The sequence below is a fragment of the Desmodus rotundus genome, chromosome 4, assembly GCF_022682495.2.
Source record: "Desmodus rotundus isolate HL8 chromosome 4, HLdesRot8A.1, whole genome shotgun sequence".
Taxonomy (NCBI): domain Eukaryota; kingdom Metazoa; phylum Chordata; class Mammalia; order Chiroptera; family Phyllostomidae; genus Desmodus; species Desmodus rotundus.
The window spans coordinates 135,075,951-135,103,142 of NC_071390.1; the positions used below are offsets into that span (position 1 = coordinate 135,075,951).

General features: G+C 36.3%; 1 protein-coding gene across 4 annotated transcripts in view; it reads left to right on the top strand.

Moving 5' to 3' along the window:
- The window catches only part of LOC112321614 (ankyrin repeat domain-containing protein 26), a 117,941-nt gene that overhangs the window by 52,140 nt on the left and 38,609 nt on the right, over positions 1–27,192 (top strand). For all 4 annotated transcript variants that reach the window (XM_053922474.1, XM_053922475.1, XM_053922476.1 and 1 more), the window contains 5 exons: positions 6,790–6,950; positions 14,080–14,131; positions 15,796–15,937; positions 25,353–25,566; positions 26,962–27,145. In XM_053922474.1, coding sequence (XP_053778449.1) covers positions 6,790–6,950; positions 14,080–14,131; positions 15,796–15,937; positions 25,353–25,566; positions 26,962–27,145 — 753 coding nt within the window. The remainder of the gene's footprint in view (positions 1–6,789; positions 6,951–14,079; positions 14,132–15,795; positions 15,938–25,352; positions 25,567–26,961; positions 27,146–27,192) is intronic.

Sequence of the window (27,192 nt, forward strand, 5' to 3'; positions counted from 1 at the left end):
TCTAGACAGAGGGGAAGGGAAGGTGAAAGACAGGGAGAGAAACATCAGTGTATGATTGCCTCTTGTGTGCCTCCCACTGAGGACCTGGCTTACAACCCAGGCATGTGCCCTGACTGGGAATCGAACCAGCAACTCTTTGGTTTGCAGGCCCACATTCAATCCACTGAACTACACTAGCCAGGGCTAATTTTAATTTTTAATTATTGTTTACATTCATTATTATTTTGTATTAGTCTCAGGTGTACAGCATAGTGTTTAGGTAATTATATACTTTGCAAAGTATTTCCCCCAATATTTCCAGTACCCACGTGGCACCATGCATAGTTATTGCAATATTGACTGTATTCTTTATGCTATACTTTACATCCCTGTGCCTATTTTGTAACAACTGATTTGTACTTCTTAATTTCTTCTCCTTTTTCACCCAGTCCCCCAAGTCCCTGCCCTCTAACAACCATCAGTCTGTTCTCTGTATCTTTGCCTTTGTTTTTCTTTTGTTTGTTTGTTTATTTTGTTCTTTAGATTCCACATATAAGTGAAATCATATGGTATTTGTCTTTCTATGGCTGACTTATTTCACTTAACATAATACCCTGTAGGTCCATCAGTGCTGTCACAAATGGTAAGATTTCACTGTGTTTTATGGCTGAATAGTATTCCATTGTAAATGTGTACTACCACTTTTTTATCTACTTGTCTATTGCTGGGCACTTGGGTTGCTTCCATAGCTTGGCTACTGTAACTAATGCTGCAATGAATAGAGGGATACATATATTCTTGTGAATTAGTGTTTTGGGTTTCTTTGGGTGTGTACCCAGAAGTGGAATTGCTGGGTCATGAGGCAGATCCATTTTTAATTATTTGAAGACACTCCATACTGTTTTTCATAGTGGCTTCACCAATCTGCATTGCCACCAACAGTGCACATGGGTTCCTTTTTATCACATTCTCGCCAACACTTGTTATTTGTGGTCTTATTGATGATAGCTACTCTAACAGGTATGAGATGACATCTGATTGTGGTTTTAATTTGTATTTCTCTGGCAATTAGTGACATTAATCACTTTTTAATATGTCTATTGGCCATCCGTATGTGTTCTTTGGGGAAGTGACTGTTCAGATCCTCTGCTCGTTTTTTAATTGGATTGTTTGGTTTTTTGGTGTTGAGTAGGATGACTTATTTATAAATTTTGGATATTAACTCCTTTGCAGATGTATCATTAACAAATATGTTCTCTCATTCAGTACATTGTCCTTTCATTTTGTTGAGGGTTTTCATTGCTGTTCAAAACCTTTTTAGTTTGCCATAGTTCCATTTGTTTATTTTTTGTGTTTGTTTCCCTTGCTCATGGAGATATATCAGAGAAAATATTGCTCAGAGAAATCCCAGAGATTTTGCTGCCTATGATTTCTTCTAGCAGTTTAATGGTTTCAAGTCTTACCTTTAAATCTTTAATCCATTTCGAGTTCATTCTTGCGTAAGGTATAAGAAGGTGGTCTAGTTTTTTGTTTGCTTGTTTTGGGTTTTTTTGCATGTATCTGTCCAACTTTCCCAGGACCATTTATTGAATAGACTGCCTTTACCCCACTGTATTTTGTGGCCTCCTTTGCCAATGGCTCTCTATTCTGTACCATTGATCTGTGTGTCTGTTCTTATCACCATGGCCTCTATTATAGTTTGATATTAGGTAGTGTGATACCTTCAACTTCATTCATCTTTTTCAAGATTGCTGAGAGTATTTGGGGGTTCCATGTGAATTTCTTGGATTATTTGTTCTAGTTCTATGAAATACACCTTTGGTATTTTGATAGCAATTGTGTTGACTCTCTAGATTGTTTTGGGTAGTATGAACATTTTAATGATAATTTTTTCTATCTAAGAACATAGTATATGCTTCCACTTATTTGTAACTTCTTTCATTTCTTTTCAGGATCTAACATTTTCTGAGTACAGGTTTTTTACCTCCTTGGTTAAATTTTTCTTAGGTATTTTTTGATGTAATTGTAAATGAGATCATTTTTTTAGTTTCTTATTTCTGATAGTTTATTGCTGGTATATAAAAATGCAAGTGATTTCTGAATATTAATTTTGTATCCTGCTACTTTACTGAACTCATTTATGTTTTAGTAATTTTTTGGTGGAATGTTTAAGATTCCCTATGTACAGTGCCATGTTATTGGCAAATAATGACAGTTTTACTTCTTTCTTTACAATTTAACTGCCTTTTATTTCTTTACTTGTCTGATTGCCGTGGCCAGCACTTCTAGAACTATGTTGAATAAAAGTAGTAAAATTGGACATCCCTGTCTTGTTCCTGATTTTAAGGGTAATGTTTCAGTTTTTCTTTTCAGTTACTCTTCAGTTGGTTATTTAGGTTGATTTTTATGTAATTCATCTGTAATTCCAGTTTGGTCCTGGGAGGAGGTGAGTGCAACCTTCACCTACTCTGTGGCATCTTCAATCACTGCCCCCCCCCCAAAAAAAAATTCTTAAATGCACTGTAGGTACTCACTATTTATGATATGGTGAGGTGAAATATTTTTTTACAGATTGTATTTATTTATTTTTAGAGAGAGGGGAAGGGAGAGAGAGAGAAAGGGAGAGAAACATTAATGTGAGATAAAAACATCAATCAGTTACCTCTTGTATGCACCCAATCTGGTGACCAAACCAGCAACCCAGGCATGTGCCCCAACTGGAATATGCACCCACGACCTTTTAATTTGTGGGACAATGCCCAACCAACTGAGCCACACTGGTCAGGGCAGTGAGGGGAAATTAAATGAGGAAGACTTTGTAACATTAAAATTCAGCTAGTAATTTCTTTTGGGTAGATTTAACATCTAATGAGTTAATTAGTTCCAATAGTGACAAAATTAGGGACTCTGATTCATTTTTTTTTTTAAGTTTAAACCAAGGCAAGTTATTTTTTAATTCTTAGTGACAATCCTGTGATTTTGGAGTAGCTGAATACAGATTAATAAGTTTAACAGTCAAATTTTAATTACAGTGATGGCGAGGATGTGGAGAAAAGGGAACCCTAATGCACTGTTGATGGGAATGCCTACTGGTGTAGCCACTGTGGAAAATAGTATGGAGTTTCCTCAGAAAATTAAAAATGGAACTGCTTTTTGACCCAGTGATCCTACTTCCGGGAATATATCCAAAGGATCCTGGAACACCAATTTGAAAGAATATATGCACCCCTGTGTTCATAGCAGCATTATTTGTAAGAGCCAAGATCTCGAAACAGTTCAAGTGCCCATCAGTAGATAAGTGGATAAAAAAGTCATGGTACATTTACACAATGGAATACTATGTGGCTATAAAAAAGAGAATGAACCCCTACTTTTTGCAATAGCATGGACGGACTTGTAGGTTATTATGCTAAGTGGAATAAGCCAATCGGTGAAAGACAAATACCATCTGATCTCATTTATATGTGGAACTAGTAAACAAAATAAACTGAAGAACAAAATAGAAACATAGGCATACATACATGGAACAGACTGACAGCTGTCAGAGGGGAAGGACAAGTGAGGGACTGGATGAAAGAATGTAAAAGGAGTAGCCAGAGAGCATGTACGCATAACCCGTAGACACAGACAGCAGTGTGGTTGGTGGTCAGAGGAAAGGGGGGGCAAAGGCGAAGGGGGTGGTTGCACAAAGTGGGGGGAAATTGGGAAAATCTATCTGTGATAGTGTAAACAGTAAAAATAAAGTAAAAAATTTTTTATTCTAATTTTTCTTCATTCATACTTGGTTAATTAAGAATAAAGTTATTTCACAAACATGTACCCCAACAGAAAAGACATCTGAAAATCAAACTAAGAAAATTAATGTTCCACTTTTACACCAGGAAAAAACGTCTCAAGAACCAGAAATAAATAGAGAAGGTGGCAGGGGTAATGTGTCTGCATACTTAGGGCATCCTCTGCAAAAGTATGAGGAATGTGTGTCAAAAAAGGCAAATTAGAGTGGAGGACTAATTTACAACTCATCACAAATGAGTTAAAGCAGAAGTGTGGAGAAATTTGAGAAAATACAAAATTACTGCTTGTCCTGAGGAAGAGCCACTATATGACAATTCTAAAGAAGGAGCAAGCTTGAGACAAATGCCTTCTAATTTGACAGACAATACACTTGATTGTGAGGATGATGATGCATTTGGAGTGTCTGTCTCTGCAGTGTTCCAAACATGTGCTGAACAAAGAGAACCCACTCTCGAAGATGTCTTTCTACTTCATTCATACCCAGGGCCCTTGGAGTATGCTTGCTGGTAATAATCTTCCAAGCTTTTTTAAATGAATACGAATACACTATAAAAATGATAACAAACCAGACCTTGAATTTTTTTTAAACAAAAATTGGAAGAGTTTTTATAAGGATATAAAAATAAGAAGTAAAATACCCAGTAGTTAAGTTTGAAATGAAAAAAAGACAATGAGTTTGATGTGCAGATGGCAGAAATATGAACGCAAATATTACTAATTGGAAATTAGGCATCAGACATACACCTCAGTCTTTTGATCCAAAAAGCGTTCTTGATTTGTGGCTTGCCAGCTGCAATAAAATGAAATACCTGCATCAAATAAGACAGGATATTTCTGCAGTTACAAATATTTATATGGGAACAAAACCAAAATCAATATTTGTCCCAGACACCATTATATGAGGATATGTGCTAATAACTGTAAAAGCATGGAACATGAATTAGAAAATGTGAGTTTTTGCCCTGGCTTGTGTGGCTTAGTGGATTGAGCGCCACCTGTGAACCGAAAGGTCACCAGTTTGATTCTTGGTCAGGGCACAGGCCTGGGTTGCAGGCCAGGTCCCCAGTTGGGGGTTTGTGAGAGGCAAACAATTGACTCTTGCACATCAATGTTTCTCTCGCTTTCTCTCCCTCTTCCCATCTCTCTAAAATAAATAAATATTTTTAATGTGAGTTTTTTCTACCATATAATGACAGAACATTTGACAGTTATCTAATGAAGAATCACAGCAAGATATACAATGTTTTTAAAATGAGGTAGATATGTTAAAATTAAGTTTTCTGGCTTTGGAAAAAGAAAGATAAACTTCAAAAAGAGGTAGAAGTTCATCTGCTGCTACTCTTCAGTTTTTTTCTTATCAGTTATCTGATCTGTTTTCCACTTACGAAAAAAGTTTTTGTGTAAAACGAGTTTGTGTAAATTTGTAATTGAGTCTAGAAATTGATTATTTCAACCATCCAAATAATAGGAGTTCAGGAAAACATTCTCATAATTTTTGTTCCTTAATCAACTTAAGTCTTTCTCTCAGTCTTCCATGTGAACTGTGACACTAATTTAGCTATGTACTGTGTGACCTTCTGCATCAGAAAAAGCATAAAGAAAATTGCTTTAAAAATGTAATAAGCACTAGGGTTTTTTGTTTGTTTGTTTGTTTAGTTTATTGGCTTCAATATAAATTGCATTGCATAAGCAGTAAAATGGGAAGGAAGCCATGACTGCGGGAAGCAACATAAACAAATATTCCCAGCTAAACTCATCTTTAATTGTGTGTTAGTGTGTGCAATCTTATATGCTTTACTCAAAGCCCTAGACCTTAGAATTCCAAAGTGACCACTTTGAGATATTTTTAATAACAAACACTATTCTTCCGCATATATTTAGTTTATCATTACTCTCAGATGTTTTTGTACATTCAAACCTTTATATAATGTTGTTTAATAAAGTATGGAAAATTTTGACATGTATGACATTATCATATAGGTAGCAAAAAAACCTTTACAAAAAATTCAGTATTTAAAGGAGAAAACTGAGTTTTGAGGCACGTTGACTTTAAAAGATAGACAAAAATCAAGATATTCTCCTTTAAAGGCAAGAGGTGGATGAGCCCTTCCCCAAACTAAGGCATTAAATTACTTTGCAAAAGTCACACTTTTAATTTATCTGATTAATTTGATGAATTTTTCTGTTCTTTTATCTGATTCAGCATTATAGAAGTGTATCATCTCTTTTCGGTGGCATAAAATACTAAATAATGCATCTTTAGGAACTTTGGACAGATCATTTAACCTTGGTTTTATTCCCATTATCAGCAAATATGGGGCTAAAATAGATAATTACTTCTATACCGTATCTTCTAGCTATAAAATTTTATGGTTATTGAATGTAAAATTTGGGGAGCATTACTTATTTCCCAGGATTGTACATTACCTAACATTCATCACTTTCACTCTGTTCTTGTGTTGTAGTAAAATTTGGTTTGTGTATTTTATGAGTACTCTCACTTTTTGGATAACTCCAGGGTCTAAAAGCAAAGATAATTGTGAAAGTCAACATACAAAAAAATATAGCTTATTGCAGAAAGAGGAAAGCTTCCTGTTTGTCACCGAAGCACAGTGTCACGTCCTCTAAACCTGGCTGTGGAATGCTGAATCCAGGTGCGAAAGAGATGCTGACAAATTTTATGTCTTTGTCTTTTTATTTCTGTGTTTCTGCTGGACAAATGGAAGGCAGGGTAGAAGGGAGAGTAGATGTGAATAGAGCACAAAATAAAATAATTTCTTAATTTCCTTTTTGAAGTCTTAGAAAATTCTGCTTCTTTACTAAAACAGAAATAAAGCAGAATTTAGAATTTCAAAGACCTGTAATGGTAAAATTAAAGTAAGCACAAAAATATTTTTACTGATTAAGGTCATGACAATTAAACTAAGCCAAATGATAAAATTAATGAAAACACAAAAGGTCTTTTTAATAAATAAAGTAATAACAATTATCCTTAATATCAAACTTTCATTAAAGGTTGAAGAAGAAAAAAAGATGCACAACAGTAGTGAGGTGGATGTAATAGAAAACATGTACAATGCTGATGCTGATGACAGCGATGGATTAATTCAACAAAGGAAGAGTCAACAAACTGATAAGCAGCCATTCCTTATTATAGGGAATGAATATTCTGATAGGTAAGTTTACGGCAATATTTAATAGTAAGTAATAAATAGCATGTTTCATAATTTCAAGTGTATAATTTCTTTATCTCAACAGCTATACTTCTGGAACTAGACCCTGCAGGAAAGCATTCCAGGGACATTTATTATATATTACTATGTATATAAAACATTCGGTAGGTCATTATATATGATAAATGTAATATGATGTAATGTTAAGGAAATACAATATATATATATATATATATGCCTCAAGGACATTTACATAAATATGTTACATGCAGGGCAGGGCAAAAGTAGGTTTGCAGTTGTTCATATGGAAAATAATGCAGTAATTAATAAATAATAATACAAAAATAAATTCTTTTGTGTACTCACAACTGTAAACCTACTTTTTGCCCTCCCTGTATATACATATATATGTTAAGGATATTTCTTATAGCATTGTATATCAAAAAGTTGGAGGTAGTCTAAATACCTATCTATAAGGAAATAAATTCTTAAACCCATAAAATAATATGTAACCACTGGAAAAAATGAGGTTAGGTCTACAGCATACTGATTATTTCATAATTGAAGTAGATTTAAAGCATTTTGTTTGATGTCACATCTGAAACAATTTTTTTAATACCTGCTGTGTTTCAAAAGGAAGTTATATGCTACACTGGCGCTCTACTTTGTTACCATCAAAATTGCTGTTTATTAGATTTTTCTGTTTTGTTCTTAATATGTGAGTGCTCAAATACTGGACCCCAAGTTAGTTTGAAAGCGAGGAGTTTCACATGACAACTTGTTCCATGTCTTGTATAAAAATTTTAGTATATTGAGTAAAATATTAAAACATACCAATGGACCGATCTGTTAAAGCAGGGGGCACAGACCTTCTCTGTAAAGAGCCAGATAGGCAATATTTCAGACTTTGTGGACTATCGGGTCTCTTTCACTGTAGTCTGAAGTCTTTCATAGACAATAGGTAAATGAACATGTGTAGCTGTGTGCCAATAAAACTTCATTTATAACAGGCAATGGGCCGGACTTGGCCCACAGGCAGTTATTTGCTGACCCCTGCACTGTAAACCAAGGTGCTGCTAATGTAGTTAATCTTCTTTTTAAAGGTTCCCTGTATACATGCCTTTATCCTTCCTTTTATAAAGAGAATATATTTCAGTATGCACCACACCTAATTTTTCAACAGTAACTTCATATTATACAGTTTACAAAAATTCAGTTTATAACAAAAATTTTCTGCATGCTTCCCCCTTTATTTGTTACAGAATTTTAATGTGACTAGTTATTTTGTATATTTTAGTAATAGAAAATATTCTAGAGTTGATTTTCATCAAGCAAAAAATCCTTGTGACCTTTTTTAACTGTAAGAAAAATGATAATCGGTTTATGTAGTATCATTATACAGGGTAGGGCAAAGTAGGTTTACAGTTTGTATGGAAAATAATACAATGATTAATAAATCATAATACAAGAGTGAACTCTTTTTATTGTACTGAGAGCTGTAAACCTACTTTTGCCCCATCCTGTATATCTAAAAAAATTTTTGTGGGGTCTTTTTATTTGTATAATTTTGTGAATTTATTATTTAATAAGTGGTTTGGCATATTTTCAATTAAAACACTTTTCTGCATTGCAAACCTACTGCATAATCCCTATGAAAGGATTGAAAAACTAGCTAAACAAGAAAATTAGATCATCCACGATCATGCCATTTAGCTACAAAGTTCTTAAAAGCTGTCTGTACTCCCTGATTCTGATTTCCCTTCCGTGCACTCTTGAACCCATCCTAGTAAGTTTTAGTCCCTTCTCTCCTCCATAATTGTTTTTCTCAAGGTTACCACTGGATTTTCACTTTAATAAAACCAGATATAATTTCTTAGACCTCGTTTTACATAATCTATCAGCAATATTTGACCCAATGGAAAACTCTCTTCAAAATACTTTCTTCATTTGGCTTTCAGGACTTAGTTTTCAGGGTGGGAAGCACACTTTCCCGGTTTCCTGCTGCCTGTCTAGTCCGTTCATCTCAATCTGTTTTACTTGTTTCTCCCCATTCCCCACCTTTTATACTTTCAAGTGTTTCAGGGTTCAGTCCTTGGTCTGTTTCTCCCATGACTTTTACTACATTGTATATGCTAATCCCCAAATTTATATTTCCAGCCCAGATATCATATCTCCCCTTAATTCCAGCCCTATCTACCAGACTGTCTACTTGAGACCTCTTTTTGGATAACTCTTGGGTATTTCAGACTTAAGATGTCCCAAATTGAACTACTGATACTTTTTTTCACACCTGCCCTTCACGCAGTCTTTCTGTTTGAGTTAAGGACAACGCTTCAATTGCTCTGCCAAAAACTTGGTGTCAACTTCTCTTACACCTCACATCTAATCTGTCAGCAAAACTTGCAGGTTACCTTCAAAATATATCCAGAAGCATCTTCCAGACCCAAGCCACCATCATCTGCTGTTTAGATTAGTGTAATAGACGACTAATTGGTTTCCTTCCTTCCTTCCTTCCTTCTTCCCGTCTCTCTCCTTCCCTCCCTCTCTCCTTCCTTTCTTCCCTTTCCCCCCCTTTTGCTCTTTTATCAATTCTAAACACAGTGGACCTATTAAAAGATAAGTCAGATAATGCCATTCCTCTGCTCAAAACCTTCTAATTGCCTCCCATTTCACTCAGAGTACATGCCAAGTTCTTCATAACACCTACAAAGCCTTACACAATCTCTTCATCTTAGATCTCTGTCTCTGACTTGAACTTCTGTTTTCCATCCCTTTTGTTCTGTTCCAAGCAGACTGAATTTCTCACTATTCCTAAATGCTGCAGGCAGACGTCTGCACTTGCTGTTGATTCAATGTGGGGTGCATTTCCCTCAGGTATACGGATGGTGTGCTTTTTCTATTCTTTTAGTTCTTTACTTAAGACCCTCTTTCTTAGCAAGACCTTTCTTGGCCAGCCTAGTATTTTACTGACCTCCCCACACCACACATTAAAATTTCATTTATCTCATCTAACATGCTGTGTATTTTGCCTGTCTAGTTCATTATTGTTGTGCGTTTACTTCACTCTCGTGACTGGGGTTTTTGTGTACTCACTACCGTAGCCTCAGTGCCTGGAAAAGGGCCTGGCATGCAGTACTACACAGATATTGACTGAGTGAATGGAGTTTCACCTATGTGCGTTGTCTTAAACATTATGCAGCTCGCATGGAGATAAGAAATAGGTTTGATGTGGAATCATTCTGACAACTTTACCTGCCAATTATGTGCATTTTAAATATTCTTTTTGGCTCTTTCTAGTAAGCTCTATTTTCTCCATGAATACTTTTCCAATTAGGGAGAGAAGCCCAATATTGTGCTTACTCACCATTTTTATTATTCATGTTTATAGTAGTATTAATTATGGTAAAATGGATCAAAGGAATAGCAAACTTCATTTCATTATGAAATAGAAAATACAGTGGTGGTAAGTATTCTAGGACTTAAAAATATTTTTGCCAAAGGTTAATGAACTCTCAATATCTGAAATAAAAAGATAAAGTTGGAATATGTTGCTCATTATACTGAGAAAGCTATGCTGGCAGTCTTTTCTGACAGAGTGGACTGCTCCTGTTTTACATGGTTTCTGGACAAGCGGGGTTTAAGGACTAGTGGACTTTCAGAGGCTTAAGTGGGTTGACATCATCTGAGGCAGCATGGTTATTCTGGTGAGATGGCTGTTGATTGGTTGGCACTCTGAGGTGTGTTTATTCAAATAAGGTTGTCTCTGAATGGCTTTCTTACAGGAGGAAGTGGTGATTGACTGGTGAGTGAGGCCCGTGGTCACTGACTGATTAAACACAATTAAAACTGGTTCTGGTGGCTTCTTATTACCATGGCTACTTGTCAGTCTTTTCCTAAGTTTGAGGCAACTTTAACCAAATGTTTTCTGTGTAAAAGTTGCCTTCTATCTGCTATGTTCAAAATGAAGATTATCTCATATTCTATAATTACAGACTTAGTTTTGAAGTTTGCGTCAAAAGGAATTGTTTAATAATTGCTGTCATAAAGATCCCTACATCTTTAGATGCTTAGTGTTAACCAGAAGAGTTATTTGCATAAATGTATTTTTAAAAAATATTGTTGGTTTTGTTTTTGTACAACTTTTTTGTTTGTTGTACTTTTGTACAACTTAGTTGCATATTGTACAACTTCTGTTAGTTTTTGTTTGCTTAGATTCAGTTGTTGATAGATATGTATTTTTGCCATTGTATTGTTCATAGTTTGATCTTCTTTTTCTTAATTGAGTCCCATTAACATTTCATACAATAATGGTTTGGTGATGATGAACTCCTTTAGTTTTTTCTTGTCTGGGAAGCTCTTTGTCCTTTGATTCTAAATGATAGATTTGTTGGGTAGAGCAATCTTGGATGTAGGTCCCTGCTTTTCATGACTTTGAATATTTCTTCCCAGTCCCTTCTAGCCTGCAAAGTTTCTTTTGAGAAATCAGCTGACAGCCTAATGGGAACTCCCCTGTAGGTAACTAACTTCTTTTCTTTTGCTGCTTTTAAGGTTCGTTCTTTATCGTTAAGCTTTGGCATTGTAATTATATATGCCTTGGCAGGGGCCTCTTTGCATCCATCTTGTTTGGAACTCTCTATGCTTCCTGGACTTGTATGTCTATTTTCTTCACTGAATTAGGGAAGTTTTCTTTCATTATTTTTTCAAATAGAAAAAAGAGCAAGAGATTTCCAATTTTTTGCTCTTTCTCTTCTCCTTCTGCCACCCCCTGATGCGAATGTTGGACTTCTTAAGTTGTCCCAGAAGCTGCTTATACTGTCCTCCTCTTTTGGGTTCTTTTTTTTCCTCTTATTCTCATTGGTTGTTTTTTGCCTCCTTATGTTCCAAATCATTGATTTGATTTTTGCCTTCATCCACTCTACTGTTGTTTCTCTGTAAATTGTTCTTCATTTTAATTAGTGTATCCTTCGTTTCTGACTGGATCTTTTTTATGCTGTTGAGGTCCTCACTAAGTTCCTTGAACATCCTTATCACCAGTGTTTTGAACTCTGCAGCTGATAGATTCCTTATCTCCATTTTGTTTAGCTCTTTTCTGGAGTTTTGATCTGTTCTTTCATTGGGGCCATGTTTCTTTGTCTTCTCATTTTGGCAGCCTCCCTGTGTTTGTTTCAATGTATTAGGTAGAGCTGCTTTGACTCCGTGTCTTGGTAGTATGGCCTAACGTAGTATGTGTCCTGTAGAATCCAGTAGCACAGCCTCCCCTATCACCCAGGCTGGGTACTCGAGACGTGCCCTTCATATTGTCTGAGTACACCCTCCTCTTGTACTTGAGCCTTGGTTGCTGTTGGCAGATCAATGGGAGGGATTTATATAGGCCAGTCAGCTGCAAGGATTGGCTGTGACCACTTACCACCAATCTCCACACTGCGGAGTGTCAGCTGGATAGGGGCAGGGCAGTAGTCCTCCAATGTGGTCTGTAGCTGGCCAACTGGGTGCACTAGCCCTGGGGTTCCCCGGGTGATGCAGGCCAAGGTCAGCCCTCACCTTTGTTTTGCCCAGAGCAGCCCTGCCTGAGCTATAAAGCAATCTGAGATGGTTGCTGCTTGTGCTAAACTTAGAGATTCTCAGGCAGAGACAAGCTGTGAATCTAGACTGGCTACTGGCTCTTAGTGCAGGCCTTGTGGGGCTCTCTGAGGCCAGCTGTTGTTTGAGAGGATTTAGGAAGTTGTGCGGCATGAGCCAAGACCAGCCATTCACATGGAAAAGCAGCTTGGGTGGCCGCGTAAGTTGGGTGGGGCAGAATCTCTGGGGATCTCCAGGGTGGGTCAAACAGCAATGGGAAACATTGCTAGCCAATAATAAATGGGTTAATTTATGTAACAAAAAAATACAGGTTGATGGAGTCTCAGATATGGCACCAGCTTGCTGGCTCTGTGGCTCTGTGGCTCTGTGCATGGGAGGGTTCAGAAAAGACACAATGGCTTCTGCTCGCCTTGATGCCAGACACTTCAGTTTCTCCCAATATGTCACTGGTACCACCCTGGTGCTGGAGCTTAGAGGGAGCAAGTCTGAGTAGGGGAGTCGATGTGTGAGTTCTTTAAGAGGAACTGCTTGGGGCTCCAGTAGTTTTTTCCACTGACTCAATCCCTGCTGGGTTTTGCAGCCAGGAGTTGTGGGGACTTATCTTCCTGGCACTGGAACCCTGTGGTGGGGGTCCTGGTGTGGGGCTGGGACTCCTCACTCCTGAGATATCCCTCCCAAATTGTTATCCACCACACGTGGGTAAGGGTCCAGCCTGTTCTGCGTCTGTGCCCCTCCTACCAGAGTGGATGGATGTGGTTTCTTTAATCCTGTAGCTGTCAGACTTCCATTCACCTCAATTTCTAATGGTTCTGAGTGACTGTTGTTCTATAGTTTAGTTGTAATTTTGGTGTGTTTGTGTGAAGAAACAAGTCATGTCTGCCTACGCCACCATCTTCCCCATTCTCGAAACACTTGTTTTGAAGCCAGATTTCCTGTCTTTGAATTCTAGATCTGCTATTGACCACCTCTATAGACTCTGGCAAGTTACTTAGCTTTTCTATGCCTCATTTTCTTTCTTTGTAAAATACTGAATATATTGCCTACCTCCAAGATTTCTTGCGAGGATTAAAATGCTCCTAAGATATGTAAAGTGCTCACAATAAGGCCTACTAGTTGCATAGTAAGTCCTCAAAAAGCTATCATCATGACTCTTATAAAAGGGATTCCTTCATATAAGGGATTAACTAATACTTTCCAACTAGGTCTTAGTGCCAGTAAAAACTTGTGGTATTGAAAATGACAATGAAAAACCATGGTATGTTATTTCTTCCTGTCAGTAGTACAGGTAACAAACATTATGTTTTTCCTTTTGCTTTGGCTATCAGCTTGACCTAAATTTAATACTTCATGTTAATATTAATAGTGTATTTTCTTTGTGCTTTAATATTAGTTATTCTTTCCATTTATTGTTTAATCCCCCTTATGGAAAATTAATTACAGATGCAGACATAAGACTATGAACCTTATTTTACATAAGAAACAATAGGTTTAGATATTCTTTGTACCTTAAGTATCTTAAATATTTACCTGAGAAGAACTGTTTTCTTTTTAGATCTGCAAAGAAAACATCTCACGAAGAGAAAACATTTAGTGAGGAGAACAAGGTATTGTAAAAAATAAACTATCAAAAATACTATTTGTAGTAAAAAAAATTATAGTAGATATAGTGAAACAACAGAAAATCTTCCTTTGTTATAGACATGCACTTTGTGAAGGTAATTTAGAAATATTAGTTATTGATAAAGGTATCTTTTTTATAAAAATCACTTAAGAATACTTACATTTTTGCTTTTATAAAAAGGTGGTTATTTATCACCTTTATATTGATGCAGACTCCGGCCTGTGGTGTCCACGGCATTGTGGCTGAGACGAGACAAATTCACAGGGACTACTGAGTCCTGTGGAGGAAATGGGATGGCATAGCCACACTCTCAAGGGGAGAGCACCCAAACCCTTGCCTTGACAGGCTTTTACTGCTTTTCTGGGCACATTACATTGAGGATGGTCCTCATTTAATATGCACAGGTCCGCTTTAGGTGGTTACCTTTTACAGAAAACAAAGCAGAGGATGTTGCTAATTACACCAAAAAAGAAGGATATTTGCAAATATAAAGGGAAAAGTGGTTGAACTGGGTACATACATCCTTGGAAAGTTTAGCATAGATTTTAGGAAGTTACTTCAAAGATATTCAGTAAATGTTTGCTGCCTTAATTCAGGCTGAGGGAGTTTTAGCAAAAAGCAAGTTTTAAAGTGGCCTGGGTACAATGATTCCCCACAGGAGAACCTATCTGTGCGCATGGGTCCTGTGTGCTGGACCTCGCTCCCCATTGGCCTTTCCAAGTGGGAGCTAGGCCCACACAATGCAGAATGGTCTCCTATATTTCCCCCCTTGTTTTTGGTTAGGACTGCTATAGCTCCACAAAGCTTGCTACTTGCTGGTCTCTCACACGATCCTGGGAAAATAATTTGCAAATGCTTCAAAGTACACAGAGCATTATTATAATAAGTAAGCAACCAGCAGCTCCAAAGACCCACATTCCCAGATTAAGCCCATCAATCATTGTCAGGCAGTAATGATCAAACAATAGATAACACTCAGAGAATTATGAGGGCTTATTTAGAGTTAGGTTCAGATAGCTAAAGGGCCATAAAACTTTGGGGAAACAAGCTCATTTCAGCCTTGGACACTTATCATTTAAATTGAGCGTATTAGCAAAGCAGATTTCACAGGATTTTATGCATTCTTTCTTAGGCCTGATCTCCCTGGGGAACCCAGGGCTTTCCAGCACAGGGCTGCACTCAACTCCAGCATTGTTTCAGGCTTAGGTCAAGCAGGGGAAGTAAGGCAGCCAAGAGATTAGGAGACTTCTTGCAGACAGAATGAGGACTCAGGCCATGTCAAAGCTGAGGGGCAAGGGTCCATCACCCTCTTTTTCTACAGCCCCCCAAGTCCTTCCCTGAGGTCCCCCTCATGACCATGCCTGTCTTAGGTCATCCCTCCGTTGAGGAATCTTATCTGTCATTGGCTAACTGTTCATGCACTGGGGGCCAGGCAGGGTGAAGTAAAGTGGGCAGAAGTGGTGCTCCTGCCAGGGAGATAAGTTTCATCTCCTCAGTGGCATAGGGTCTCAAGGTCTCTTGCTCAGCCTTAGCCATGGTGGTTTAAAGCTTCTGAAACCAGGTGTGGTGGTTCCCATCACTATATACTTAATATGTTTTATTAAGAAAAACCAGTATATTTTGAAAACCAGTATTATTTATTTGTAGGTCAAAGAGAAATTTAATTCCATGGATGACCTTGATGACTTAACTCAGTCATCTGAAACATTTTCAGAACATTGTGAGTTGCCTTACTCCAATTGCAGGAATTTCATTTTGCTAATTGAACAACTTGGCATGGATTGTAAAGGTAGGACCATTGTATAAACATAAAGCATTTGTCTGTATACTGCAGTTACATATGCACAACTTGTGTAGTACTGAACCACAGAGCACTGACGTGTTGTATACCTGTTTTTCTAAGAAATATGTTTTATATTACTGTAAAGTGAGAGCAATTGTATGCTCTCAGCCAAAGAGTTATGATAATTTCCACTGTACTTTTCTCAGTGTGGATGTCAACACCTAGCGTGTTTATTGACTCTGTTTCTCTCCAATGCCTTCACCCAAGGTCAGATTATGAAGATTCCCTCCCAAAATTCTGAAATAACATTGTAACTGTTTTTCCTGCCATTTCCCTTCCTGGAACTTTGGTCTACAACTGTTGTTATTGTATATTTTAAAAAATTGAGATCTCATTGTGCTTATTTTTTTAAAATATATTTTATTGATTATGCTATTACAGTTGTCCCATTTCCCCCCTTTATTACCCTCTGCTCTGTGCACCCCCTCCCACCCGCATTCCCCAACTTTTTGTTCATGTCCATGGGTCATGTATAAGTTCTTTGACTTCTACATTTCCTATACTATTCTTAACCTCCCCCTGTCTATCTTCTGTCTACCATTTATGCTACTTATTCTCTGTACCTTTTCCTGATCTCTCCCCACCCTTTCCCCTGCTGATAACCCTCCATGTGATCTCCATTTCTGTAATTCTGTTCCTGTTCTAGTTGTTTGCTTAGTTTGTTTTCGTTTTTGTTTTAGGTTTGGTTGTTAATAACTGAGTTTGTTGTCATTTACTGTTCATATTTTTTATCTTATTTTTCCTAGATAAACCCCTTTAACATTTCATATAATAAGAGTTTGGTGATGCTGAACTCCTTTTACTTGACCTTATCTGGGAAGCACTTCATCTGCCCTTCCATTCTAAATGATCGCTTTGCTGGATAGAGTAATCTTAGATGTAGGTTCTTGCTTTTCATGACTTTGAATGCTTCTTTCTAGCCCCTTGTTGCCTGAAAGGTTTCTTTTGAGAAATCAGCTGACAGTCTTCTGGGAACTCCTTTGTAGGTAACTGTCTCCTTTTCTCTTTCTGCTTTTAAGATTCTTTTCTTATCTTTTATCTTGAGTAATGTGATTATTATGTGCCTTGGTGTGTGCTTCCTTGGGTCCAACTTCTTTGGGACTCTCTGAGCTTCCTGGACTTCCTGGAAGTCTGTTTCCTTTGCTAGGTTGGGTTAGTTCTCTTCCATGATTTGTTCAAATAAGTTTTCAGTTTCTTGCTCTTCCTATTCTCCTTCTGGCACCCCTATGATTCGTACATTGGAATGTTTAAAGTTGTCCCAGAGGTTCCTAAGCTCTCCTTGCTTTTTTGAATTCTTATTTCTTCATTCTGTTCTTGTTGAATGTTTATTTCTTCCCTCTCGTTGATTGAGTCCTGGTTTCCTTCCCTTTAATGTTGGTTCCCTGTATATTTTTCATTATTTCACTGTGTAGCCTTCACTTTTTCCTCTGTTTTGCGACTGTACTCAACCATTTTTGTGAGCATCCTGATTACCAGTGTTTTGAACTCTTCATCTGATAGGTTGGCTATCTCTTCATTGCGTAGTTCTGTTTAGGAGCTTTGATCTGTTCTTTCATTTGGCCCCCATTTCTTTGTCTTGGTGCACCCATTACAATGTAAGGGGCGGAGCCTCAGATATTCACCAGGGTGGGACAACCCACATGACTCCGTTGTGACAATGTAGATGGCATTAGAGAATAATGCTGCTTGATTGGCTCTTGGCTGGCTTTGAGTCACCCCTGTACCCCAAGCAAATTGGGACCTTCTGGTGCTGATTCCCAGGTGGGTGGATTTGTATATGTTCTAGGACCCTGTGGGTCTCTCCAACGAACTCTCCTGTGAGGCTGGGAGTTTTCCCACAACCACAACCCCCACAGGTTTTTACAGCCAGAGGTTTTGAGGCTTTCTTTTCCTGCACTGGAACCCTGGGTTGCATGGTCTATCTCACTCCCCAGTTGTTCCTCCTGGTTTACCCACATGGAAATGTGGGACCATCAGCCTCCACCTAGCCCACCCAGTCCTCCAGCCACTGCCTTGCCTCCAGTCCTCTCGCCCTGGCTGCCCGACTCCTCCCCTCCTACTTGGGGGAACTATTTCAAGCGTGGGAAATGTGGCTCAGCCCCCCACTTGGAAAAGCTAGTGGGGAGCGAGGTTGGCGGGCAGGACCCACGTGCACGGATAGGTTCTCCAGTGGGAAATCAGGCCTGCATTGTACCTAGACTGCTATGAGACTTGCTCTTGCTAAAACTCCCTCACCCTGAGGCAAGCAAATGTTTACTGAGTATCTTTATCTTCCTAAAATCTGGGCTAGACCTTCCAGATATGGAACCTAGCCATTTGGACCACTTCTTCCTTTACATTGCAAATATCCTCCTTTGATGTATTCAGCAACACCCTCTCCTTTGTCTGCAAAAGATAACCACCCAAAACAAACCTTTGCATAGTAAAGGAGGACCTTCTTTGATGTAAGGGGCCTAGAAAAACAATAAAAGCCTGTCAGGGCAAGGGTTGGGCGCTCTCCTCTTGAGGGAGTGGCCACGCTGTCCCTTTTCCTCCACAGGATTTCTGTAGTCTGTGTGTATGTGTATATTGCAACCACAATGGATCCTGTGGGCCGGGATCTGCGTCACCTACTAGTCTGGATAAATGTGTCTTCTTTAACTTCGTGGTTGTCAGACTTCCATACAGTTTAATTTTCTGGCAGTTCTGGTTGTTTCTAAATTGATTTTTGTCCTTCTTTTGGTTGTGCGAGGAGACAAAGTATACCTACGTATGCCTCCATCTTGGCCGGAAGTCCCAGATTTCATTGTGTTTAAAACCGAGTCTTTACTTCTTGTTGCTCTAAGGTTAAAGGCCACAATATCCTCTAGCTTCATTTTGTATCATTTTATATCCTCTTTCTATCTGTGTTACAGCCACTGTCTTGTATTTTTTTTCCTATAATAGTGCTTTATTCCCAACAGCTTGGTTAGGTAAATTACACACATATGAAGTGTATAGTTTGATCATTTTGATATGTGTGTAAACATATGAACTTGTCTGCATAATCCAGATAGTTAACATATCCATCACCCCTAAAAGTTTCTTCATGTCCTTTTATATCCCTTGTTAACAGACTGCCGAGTTGGCTTTTTTTTTTTATGCCATTGTCAATTCCTACTGGTAGTACATGAGATTTCCATTTCCTCCATATTTTCACTAACATTTAGTAATGTCAGTTTTTTAAATCTTAGCCATTCTGATGGGGGTGTAGTGTGTATACTATTATGGTATTTGTATGCATTTCCCTAATAACTATTAATGTTGAAAATCTTTTCATGTACTTATTTCCCATCTGTATATCTTCTCGGAACTATATGTGTAAATCCTTTGCCATTTTAAAGATTACATTGTTTGTTTTCATATTTGTTCTTCATATATTCTAGATACAATTTCTTTGGCAGCTGTGTTTTTTGCAAGGATTTTTCTCCCAGTCTTTGTCTTGTCCTTTTGTTCTCTTCACAGCGTCTTTTGAAGAACAGAAGTTTTTCGTCCTTTTTTTTGTTTATCCTCACAAGAGGACATTTTTTCATTGCTTTTTAGAGAGAGAGGAAGGGAGAGATAAAGGGAGACAAGAGAAACATCAGTTGGTTCCCTACCGTATGCTCCTAGACCAGGGATGGTTTCCCACCGAGACCAGGGATCAAACCTGTGACCCTTCAGTTATGGTTAGGGGACAACACTGCAACCAGCTGAGCCGTGACACCGGCCAGCACACTGTTTCCTTTTGATGAAATCCAATTTATCCATTTGTTCTTTCATGGATTTTTCTTTTGTTTTTCATGTCTAAGAACACTTTGCCTAGCACAAAGTCACAAATTTTTCTTTTAAGTTTTCCTTTAGAAGTTTTAGAGTTTAAGGTTTTGCATTTAGATCTGGTTCATTTTATGTTCTCTTTTACATGTGAGGCAAGGTATAGATTCAAGTTCATTCCTTTGCATATGGATATCCAGTTGTTCCAGCACCATTTGTTGCAAAGGCTATATTTTCTCTACTTTATGCCACTGTGCCTTTGTCAAAATCAGTTGACCATATGTATATAGGTTTATTTCTGGACTCTGTTCTGTCCCATTGATATATCTAGCCATCCTTACACTAGTAACAAAGCGTTTTAATTACTGTAGATTTATAAAAGTTCTTGAAATCAGATAATGTCAATCCTCCAGATGTGTTCTTTTTCATGATTATTTTGCTATTAGAGATTCTTTGTATTTCCACATGAATGTTAAATCAGCTTATCAGCAACTTTAAAAAAGTTCTGCTAGCATTCTCAAAATTAGATTTGGACCATGTTGAATCCACAGATTAATTTATGAAAAATTGATTTTTTTAACAATATCAAATTTTCAACCCCTGATCAAAGTATATGTCTACATTTATACAGGTCATCTTTAATTTTTCTTAGTAATATTTTAATGTATAGGTCTTTCTATCTTTCATGAGGTTACCCATAAGTATTTCTTATCTTTAATGCAATGGTAAATAATATATCTTAAATTTTAATCTCTGATTGTTCACTGCTAACATACAGAAATACAGTTGATTTTTGTATATTGATTCTGTGTCCTTCAGCTTTGCTAAATTCATTTATTAGTCCTAGTAGCTTTTTGGCAGAGTCTATCATATTTTCTACATAACCAAATGTTGTCAACCTTTCTTTCTTAAACTACTATTTTACTAAAGAAAGTAAATATTTAAGACTTGTGGCCAATAACATTCTCCATCAACAACTAATCAGCTCTGCCACCATAACATGAGAGTAGCCATAGACAGTACGTAAATGAATGGACATGACGATATTTCGATGACTTTTTATTTACTGAAACAAACAACTTGGCCCACAGGTTGGAGTTTGCTGGCTCCTCTTATATGATCATGTTGTCTGCTAATACAGACAAGTTTACTTCCTCCTTTCCTCTACAGATGCCTTTTGTTTCTCTATGTTGCCTAATTACACTGGCTAGAAATGCCAGTATAGTGCTGAGTAGACGGAGAAATGGTCATTCCTGTCTTGTTCCTGATTCTTTGGGGCAAGAATTCACTTTTTAATGATGACCTACGATGTGAACTGTAGAGTTCTCATAGATCTTTTCTTTAATCATATTGAAGAAATTTCCTTGTACTCCTAGTTTGCTGAAAGTGTTTTCTTATTTTTGTTCAATTGTAGTTGTCTCACAGTTTTCCCCATTGCTCTCCCCTGCCCTACCCATTCCCCACCCTGCCCACTCCTTTTTTAACCAGGAATAGATGTTGAATTTTGTCCTGTGCCTTTTTTTTTTCCATAGTGATATGATTATAGTATAGGGTTAATTAATATGTTAACTAACAGTTGATTTTTTTACTTTTAAAAAAATAACAGCTTTATTGAGATACAATTTATACCATACAGTACATCAATTTAAAGAGTGGAATTCAGTCATTTTTAAGCATTTTCACAGAGTTGTACAAGATCACCACAGTTGATGTAAAAATATTTTCATCACCCGCTAAAGAAACTCTGTACCCATTTATAAGTACTTTTAAACACAAATTTAGGACTATACAGCTCAGAAGAAAAACATTTTTTTTTCCTCACTTGGTAGGAAGCTGGAATAAGTCCTACAGTTCTAGTTTGAAAACGTCTTTCTTAAAACAAAACCAAACTTCATTTGCTGAAGGCTTTGAATGGATATTTAGCTAAATTTGACTTTGCCAGTGGTAAATTGGTCACATGGGATTCACAAATATATCCATCTAGTTGTACTCTCAGTGAAATGATCATCAAAATTAGTAGACTTTTACAATGGAATGTGAGTGATGTTACAAATATATGAGGTAGCTAAAGATTCATGCCCCAACTCCCACAAGAAGAACTTTCTTTACTGCGAGTATAGAGTTTGTATTTACCTTTTAATAAAAGCAATGTTTTTGGAGCTGATGTGATAGTATCTTTTTAAATTAAATTTATTGAGGTAACATTGGTTAGTGATGTATAAAGTTTAAGTGCACAATGTTATAATAGGACATCTGTGTCCTGTATTGTGTGCTCGCCACTCAAAGTCTGTTCTCCTTCCCTCAGTATGTATTTGTCCCCCTTTTCCCTAACTGATTTTGAATGTTAAACAGACCCTGCATTCCCCATCTGGTTATGACAAGTTGTCCTTTTGATGTATTGTTGGATTTGATTTGCTAATGTTGTGTTTAGAATTTTTACCTCCATGCTTATGACATAGCTTTCTTTCTTTTCTTTGTCTAGTTTTGGTTTCAGGGTATTAGAGAATGAGTTGGGGCATATTTCTAGTCTTCATTGTTTGAGAGAGTTTGTGTAGAATTGGTATTATTTTTTTCTAAAATGTTTCATAGAATTCACCAGTATAGCCATTTAGACCTGGAATTTTCTCTTTTTTGAAAGGTCTTCAACTAGGACTTTAGATTCTTTTATAGATATAGGGCTGTTTAGCTTATTATCTGTTCCTTCTTGATTGAGTTTTGGTAATTTCTGTTTTTTAAGGAATTGACCCACTTCATCTGAATTGTCAAATTTATTTACATAAATTTTATAATATTACTCTGTTGTTTTCTATTAACTCTGCAGTACTGTCACATTACTTATTTCTAATTTTAGTAATTTGTGCCTTCTCTCTTTTTTCTTTATTGGCCTGAGTAGAGGTTTGTTACTTTTATTGATTCTCAGAAAGCACTTGTTTCATTGGTTTTTCTCTATTCTTTTTTTATTTTCTCTCTAATTGATTTTGTCTTTGATATTTATTATTTCTTCTCTTTTGTTGCTTTAGGTTTAATTTGTTCTTCTGTTTCTAGCTTCTTCATGTGGAAGCTAAAGTCATTGATTTGAGACCTTTCTTCTTTTCTAATATAGATATTCAGTGCTTTAAATGTCACTGTTTAGTGCTGCTATAGCAGCATTCCACAAAGTCGAATGTATTTATTTTCATTTACATTCAGTCTAAAATACTTTTCTGATTTCTTTTTTCATTACCTCTTTGACCCAGGGTTTATGTAGATGTATGCTGCTTAGTTTCCAAATACTTGAATATTTTCCAGAGATATTTTTGGTTTTGATTTTCAGTTTGATATGTTTTAGCTAGCATACATACTTTATATGACTTAAATCCTTTTCACTGACTCTTTTTATTAAGATTTATTTTATGACACAGAATATAGTCTTTTTTTGGTAAGTGTTTCATAGGTACTTGAAAAGAGGAGTGGTGTTCAAGTCTACTGTATCCTGGAGGACTTTCTGCCTACTTGTTCTATCTTTACTGAGTGAGTGGTATTAAAAGCTCAGACTGTAATTGTAAATTTGTCTATTTTTCTTTGCAGTTCTATCAATTTTTGCTTCATGTATTTTGAAACTGTTATTAAGTACATGATCATTTAGGATTATTGTGTTCCTTAGTAATTTATCATTATTCATTCATCTGGCTAATTACTGATACTATTTTTTGCTCTGAAATCTACTTTGTTGTTAAGGTAGCCACTTACTTCAGCCTTCTTTTGTCTGGCATTAGTGTCTTATATCTTATTTCTGTGATTTTAAAGAAATTGTGCCTTCATGTTTAAAGTGCATTTCTTACAGGTAGAATGTAGTTGGGTCTTGGTTTTTTATCCAACTGGACAACTTATCTTTTAATTGAGGTTTTTAAACAGTTTTCATTTAATGTGATTATGAATATAGTAGGTTTGAATCTGTCATTCATGCTGTTTGATTTCTTTTTGTCCCATCTGTTCTTTGTTTCTGTTTTCATTTCTTTCCATCTTCTTTTAGATTAATCAAGTAATTTTTATGATTTAGTTGTATTTCTGTTTTTGGCTTATTTGCATGACGCTTGCTATTTTAGTGGTTGGTTTAGGGTTGCTTTGTGATAAATGACTTTAAATTGTCACAGTCTACCTTCAAGTAATATAGCATATCATATATAATATAAGAAAATTATAATAATTCATTTCCATTTCTTCTCTGTTAGCCAGATCTGTCCTAGATCTGTGGGATTATATTTTCATTGAGTTTAAAAGTGTGTGGTCATTGTTTCTTCAAATATTTTCTCTCCATTCCTCCTCCTCTTTTGGGAATTATACATTAGCCGTTTAAGATTTCTCACAATTCACTGACTAGAATTTACTAGTGTTTTTATTTTGTGATGTCTAATATGTATTTATTCCCATCCAGTGTATTTTTCATGTCTGACATTGTAATTTGCATCTTTATAGTGAAATTCATTTTCTAAAAAAATAGCATTCATGCCTCTACTTATCTTTTTGAGCTTTGTTCTGGATTTAGTTAAGTTCCTTATAAACTGTTTGATCCTTTCTAGTCTTGCTCTTACGATATTAGATGAAGCCAGAGCAATGCTTTGCCAAGGGCTTATTGCTCTCCACTACTGAGGCAAGACCTTTCTGCCTGCTCTGTTTATTAGCCTGTGACTTACTAGTTTTTTCAGCCTGGCTAATGGGAATAATTACCATCTGCCGTGTGAGCACCAGGTACTCTTCCTCTGCTCTTTTCAGATGTTTGTTTTCCCTGGTCTGCTGTGATTTCTCCCCATGTCTGCACTGTTCATTACTCAGCTGAGTACCCTCTGCAGACCTCCAGGGCTCTTTTTTTGTTCTGTTCCCTCTGCTCAAGGGTTGCATCCTGTGCTCTCTACCTGCCTTAGTTTCTCCAGACCCTTAGTTTCCTCACCTAACTCAAGGAGTCTGGTGGACTCTACCTGAGTTCCTTCTCCCTGTGCTGTGGCCTGGAAATTCTCTAAAGGCAGTAAGCTGGAATATTCATTAGGCTCACTTCATTTGTTTCAGGAATCATTGCCCTTCACTGCCTCAAGTTTGTTGTCTTGAAAATAAATTTTAAATGTATTTTGTCTGTTTTGTTTTTGCTTGTTTCAGGTAGGAATATAAATCAGTACCTACTACTCCATCTTGTTAGAAGCAGATTGCATAGAACTTTAGCACATGCTATAGAGTATCTACAATGCTCTCCTTTCTCCTTCATCAAATTTCCCCTGCTCATCTTGCATTTGCCACTGTGGCCATCTCTTCTTCAGGGAAGTCTTCCTTGGGCCCAGTCTAGATTGAGTTCTATTACCTGATCATAGAACTCTGTTTACTTAGGGTATTTACCTGAATTTATAATTATCATTTAATTTGTCTTTTTCCTTTAATAGACTGTAAACTAAACAACAGCCAGGGATCTTGTCTGTTTTATTTGCAGAGCTTAGTATAATGTCTTCCACATTGTAGGTACTCAATATGTATTTTTTCAATGTATGAATGAATGTGAAAATGCATAGTCTTTAGACACAAAAAGTGCTCATATTTTTCTATTTTTGTTTTCTTTCTGATGCAGATTCCGTTAGCTTACTGAAAATCCAGGACGCAATTCTTTCCTATGAAAGATTAATAGAACTTAAGAAAAATCACTGTGAAATACTTACGGGAAAAATTAAAAGAATGGAAAATAGGGTTAGTGAACTACAAAAGGAGCTGTCAGAAACAAAAGAAATGAAATCACAGTTAGAGCATCAGAAAGTGGAATGGGAACAAGAAATCTGCAACTTGAGGTATTGAGTAATTTGTTTTTAAAGAAATATTTAACTACTTCTATTTTTACATACTCCATATATGTAGGAAAAAATTTTAATTTCCTTATTACCATCTAAGATTTTTCAGGGAAGGACATTTCTTTACTATTATAGAGTATGAGATTTTCGGAATAATGTAACAGTTTTTAACAGTGCATACTTCTAGTAATAAGTTAATGTATATTTTTCAAATCATCATTTGAATGACCATGTAGAAGTCCACCCAATAGAAACCTCAATGTTTATTTAACAAATTGAATTTTGGTAGTTTTTCATTATTGTATATTGTAATTAATCCTGTCAGGAATGTCTATTATATTATAAGTCAATTTCTACATTTTGATTATATACTCTGAATGACTTCTTTAGTAGAGTATTATTTGGTTAAATGTAAGAACTTTAAAATAGGACCTTTGGTTCATATTCCTAAATTGTTCACAAGACAGTTCATATCAATTAACATTCCCACTAACAGAGTATGAAATGGTCATTTTTCTCAAGACAGAAAAAGAATTTTAAAAGAACTAATGCAGTTTAAGTTTTAATATATGTATGGAATGGAAAGTAATGGCTGATTAGTTTATTCAGCATCTTTCTTACACGTAGATAAAACTAACTCAAAGGTCTGTACTGAAAGCATGTTACTCTCTATTGTTGATTTAATTAATATTCTGTCTTGTTCCAAAGGGGTTTTAAAGTGATTTATAAAATAGAGAGTATGAAAAAGATACGTTTAAAAGGTTACAAAAGAAGAAACATAAGATGTGCAGAGCAACAGATATTAGACTCCCTAGACTAGTCTTGGATTACAGTGGTCAGCAGATATATCTTGTGTAAAACATCTCTGCAGATGCTGTGTTACATGCAAATCATTTTTAGGGGTACCTGTAATACTTTATGAAGCTGAAATTTTATTTCTGGTGAATTTATAAACCAGTTTATAAACAACTACTTCTCTTTCTAATTGGTAACTAAATGATGTGATGTCCTAATGGAGGAGTAATTATGACTGTGCAAAAAAGGATAATTTCAAGTCTGCCTTTACTGAATAATTTCAGAATTTCTTTTCTACAGTATTTACCACAGTTACTATTGACTAAAGCTTAATAAGTAACAAAGTTTTTTCATTGCCACCTCTCAGATATATATATATGTATATATATATCTTTATATATATATTCTTATGTATTTATATAAATATATATATAAAGAGATTAAAGTGAGAAATAAAAACATGAGACCTAGCAAAGAAAAAAATTCAAAAACATAAGAATTTCATTAGGATAATAAACCAACACATGTGGAACGAGATCATAAAATGCACATTTCATTTTCTAATGAAATGAATTTTAAGATAGGTATATTTAACTGCAGGTTTACATTAAAAGAAGAAAAAGAGAAGAGAAGAAATATGGATGTGTTATATGACAAAATAAGGGAACAGTTAAGAAAAAAAGAAGAGCAATATATAAAAGTAGTTGAAATGAACCAACAACTAGAAACCACTCTTAGAACACTGGAGATGGAATTGAAGATTGTAAAAAAGAATTTAAATCAGGTAAATTTATCCTTTGTAAAAATGACTTATTTCTCTTTCTCTTTCTG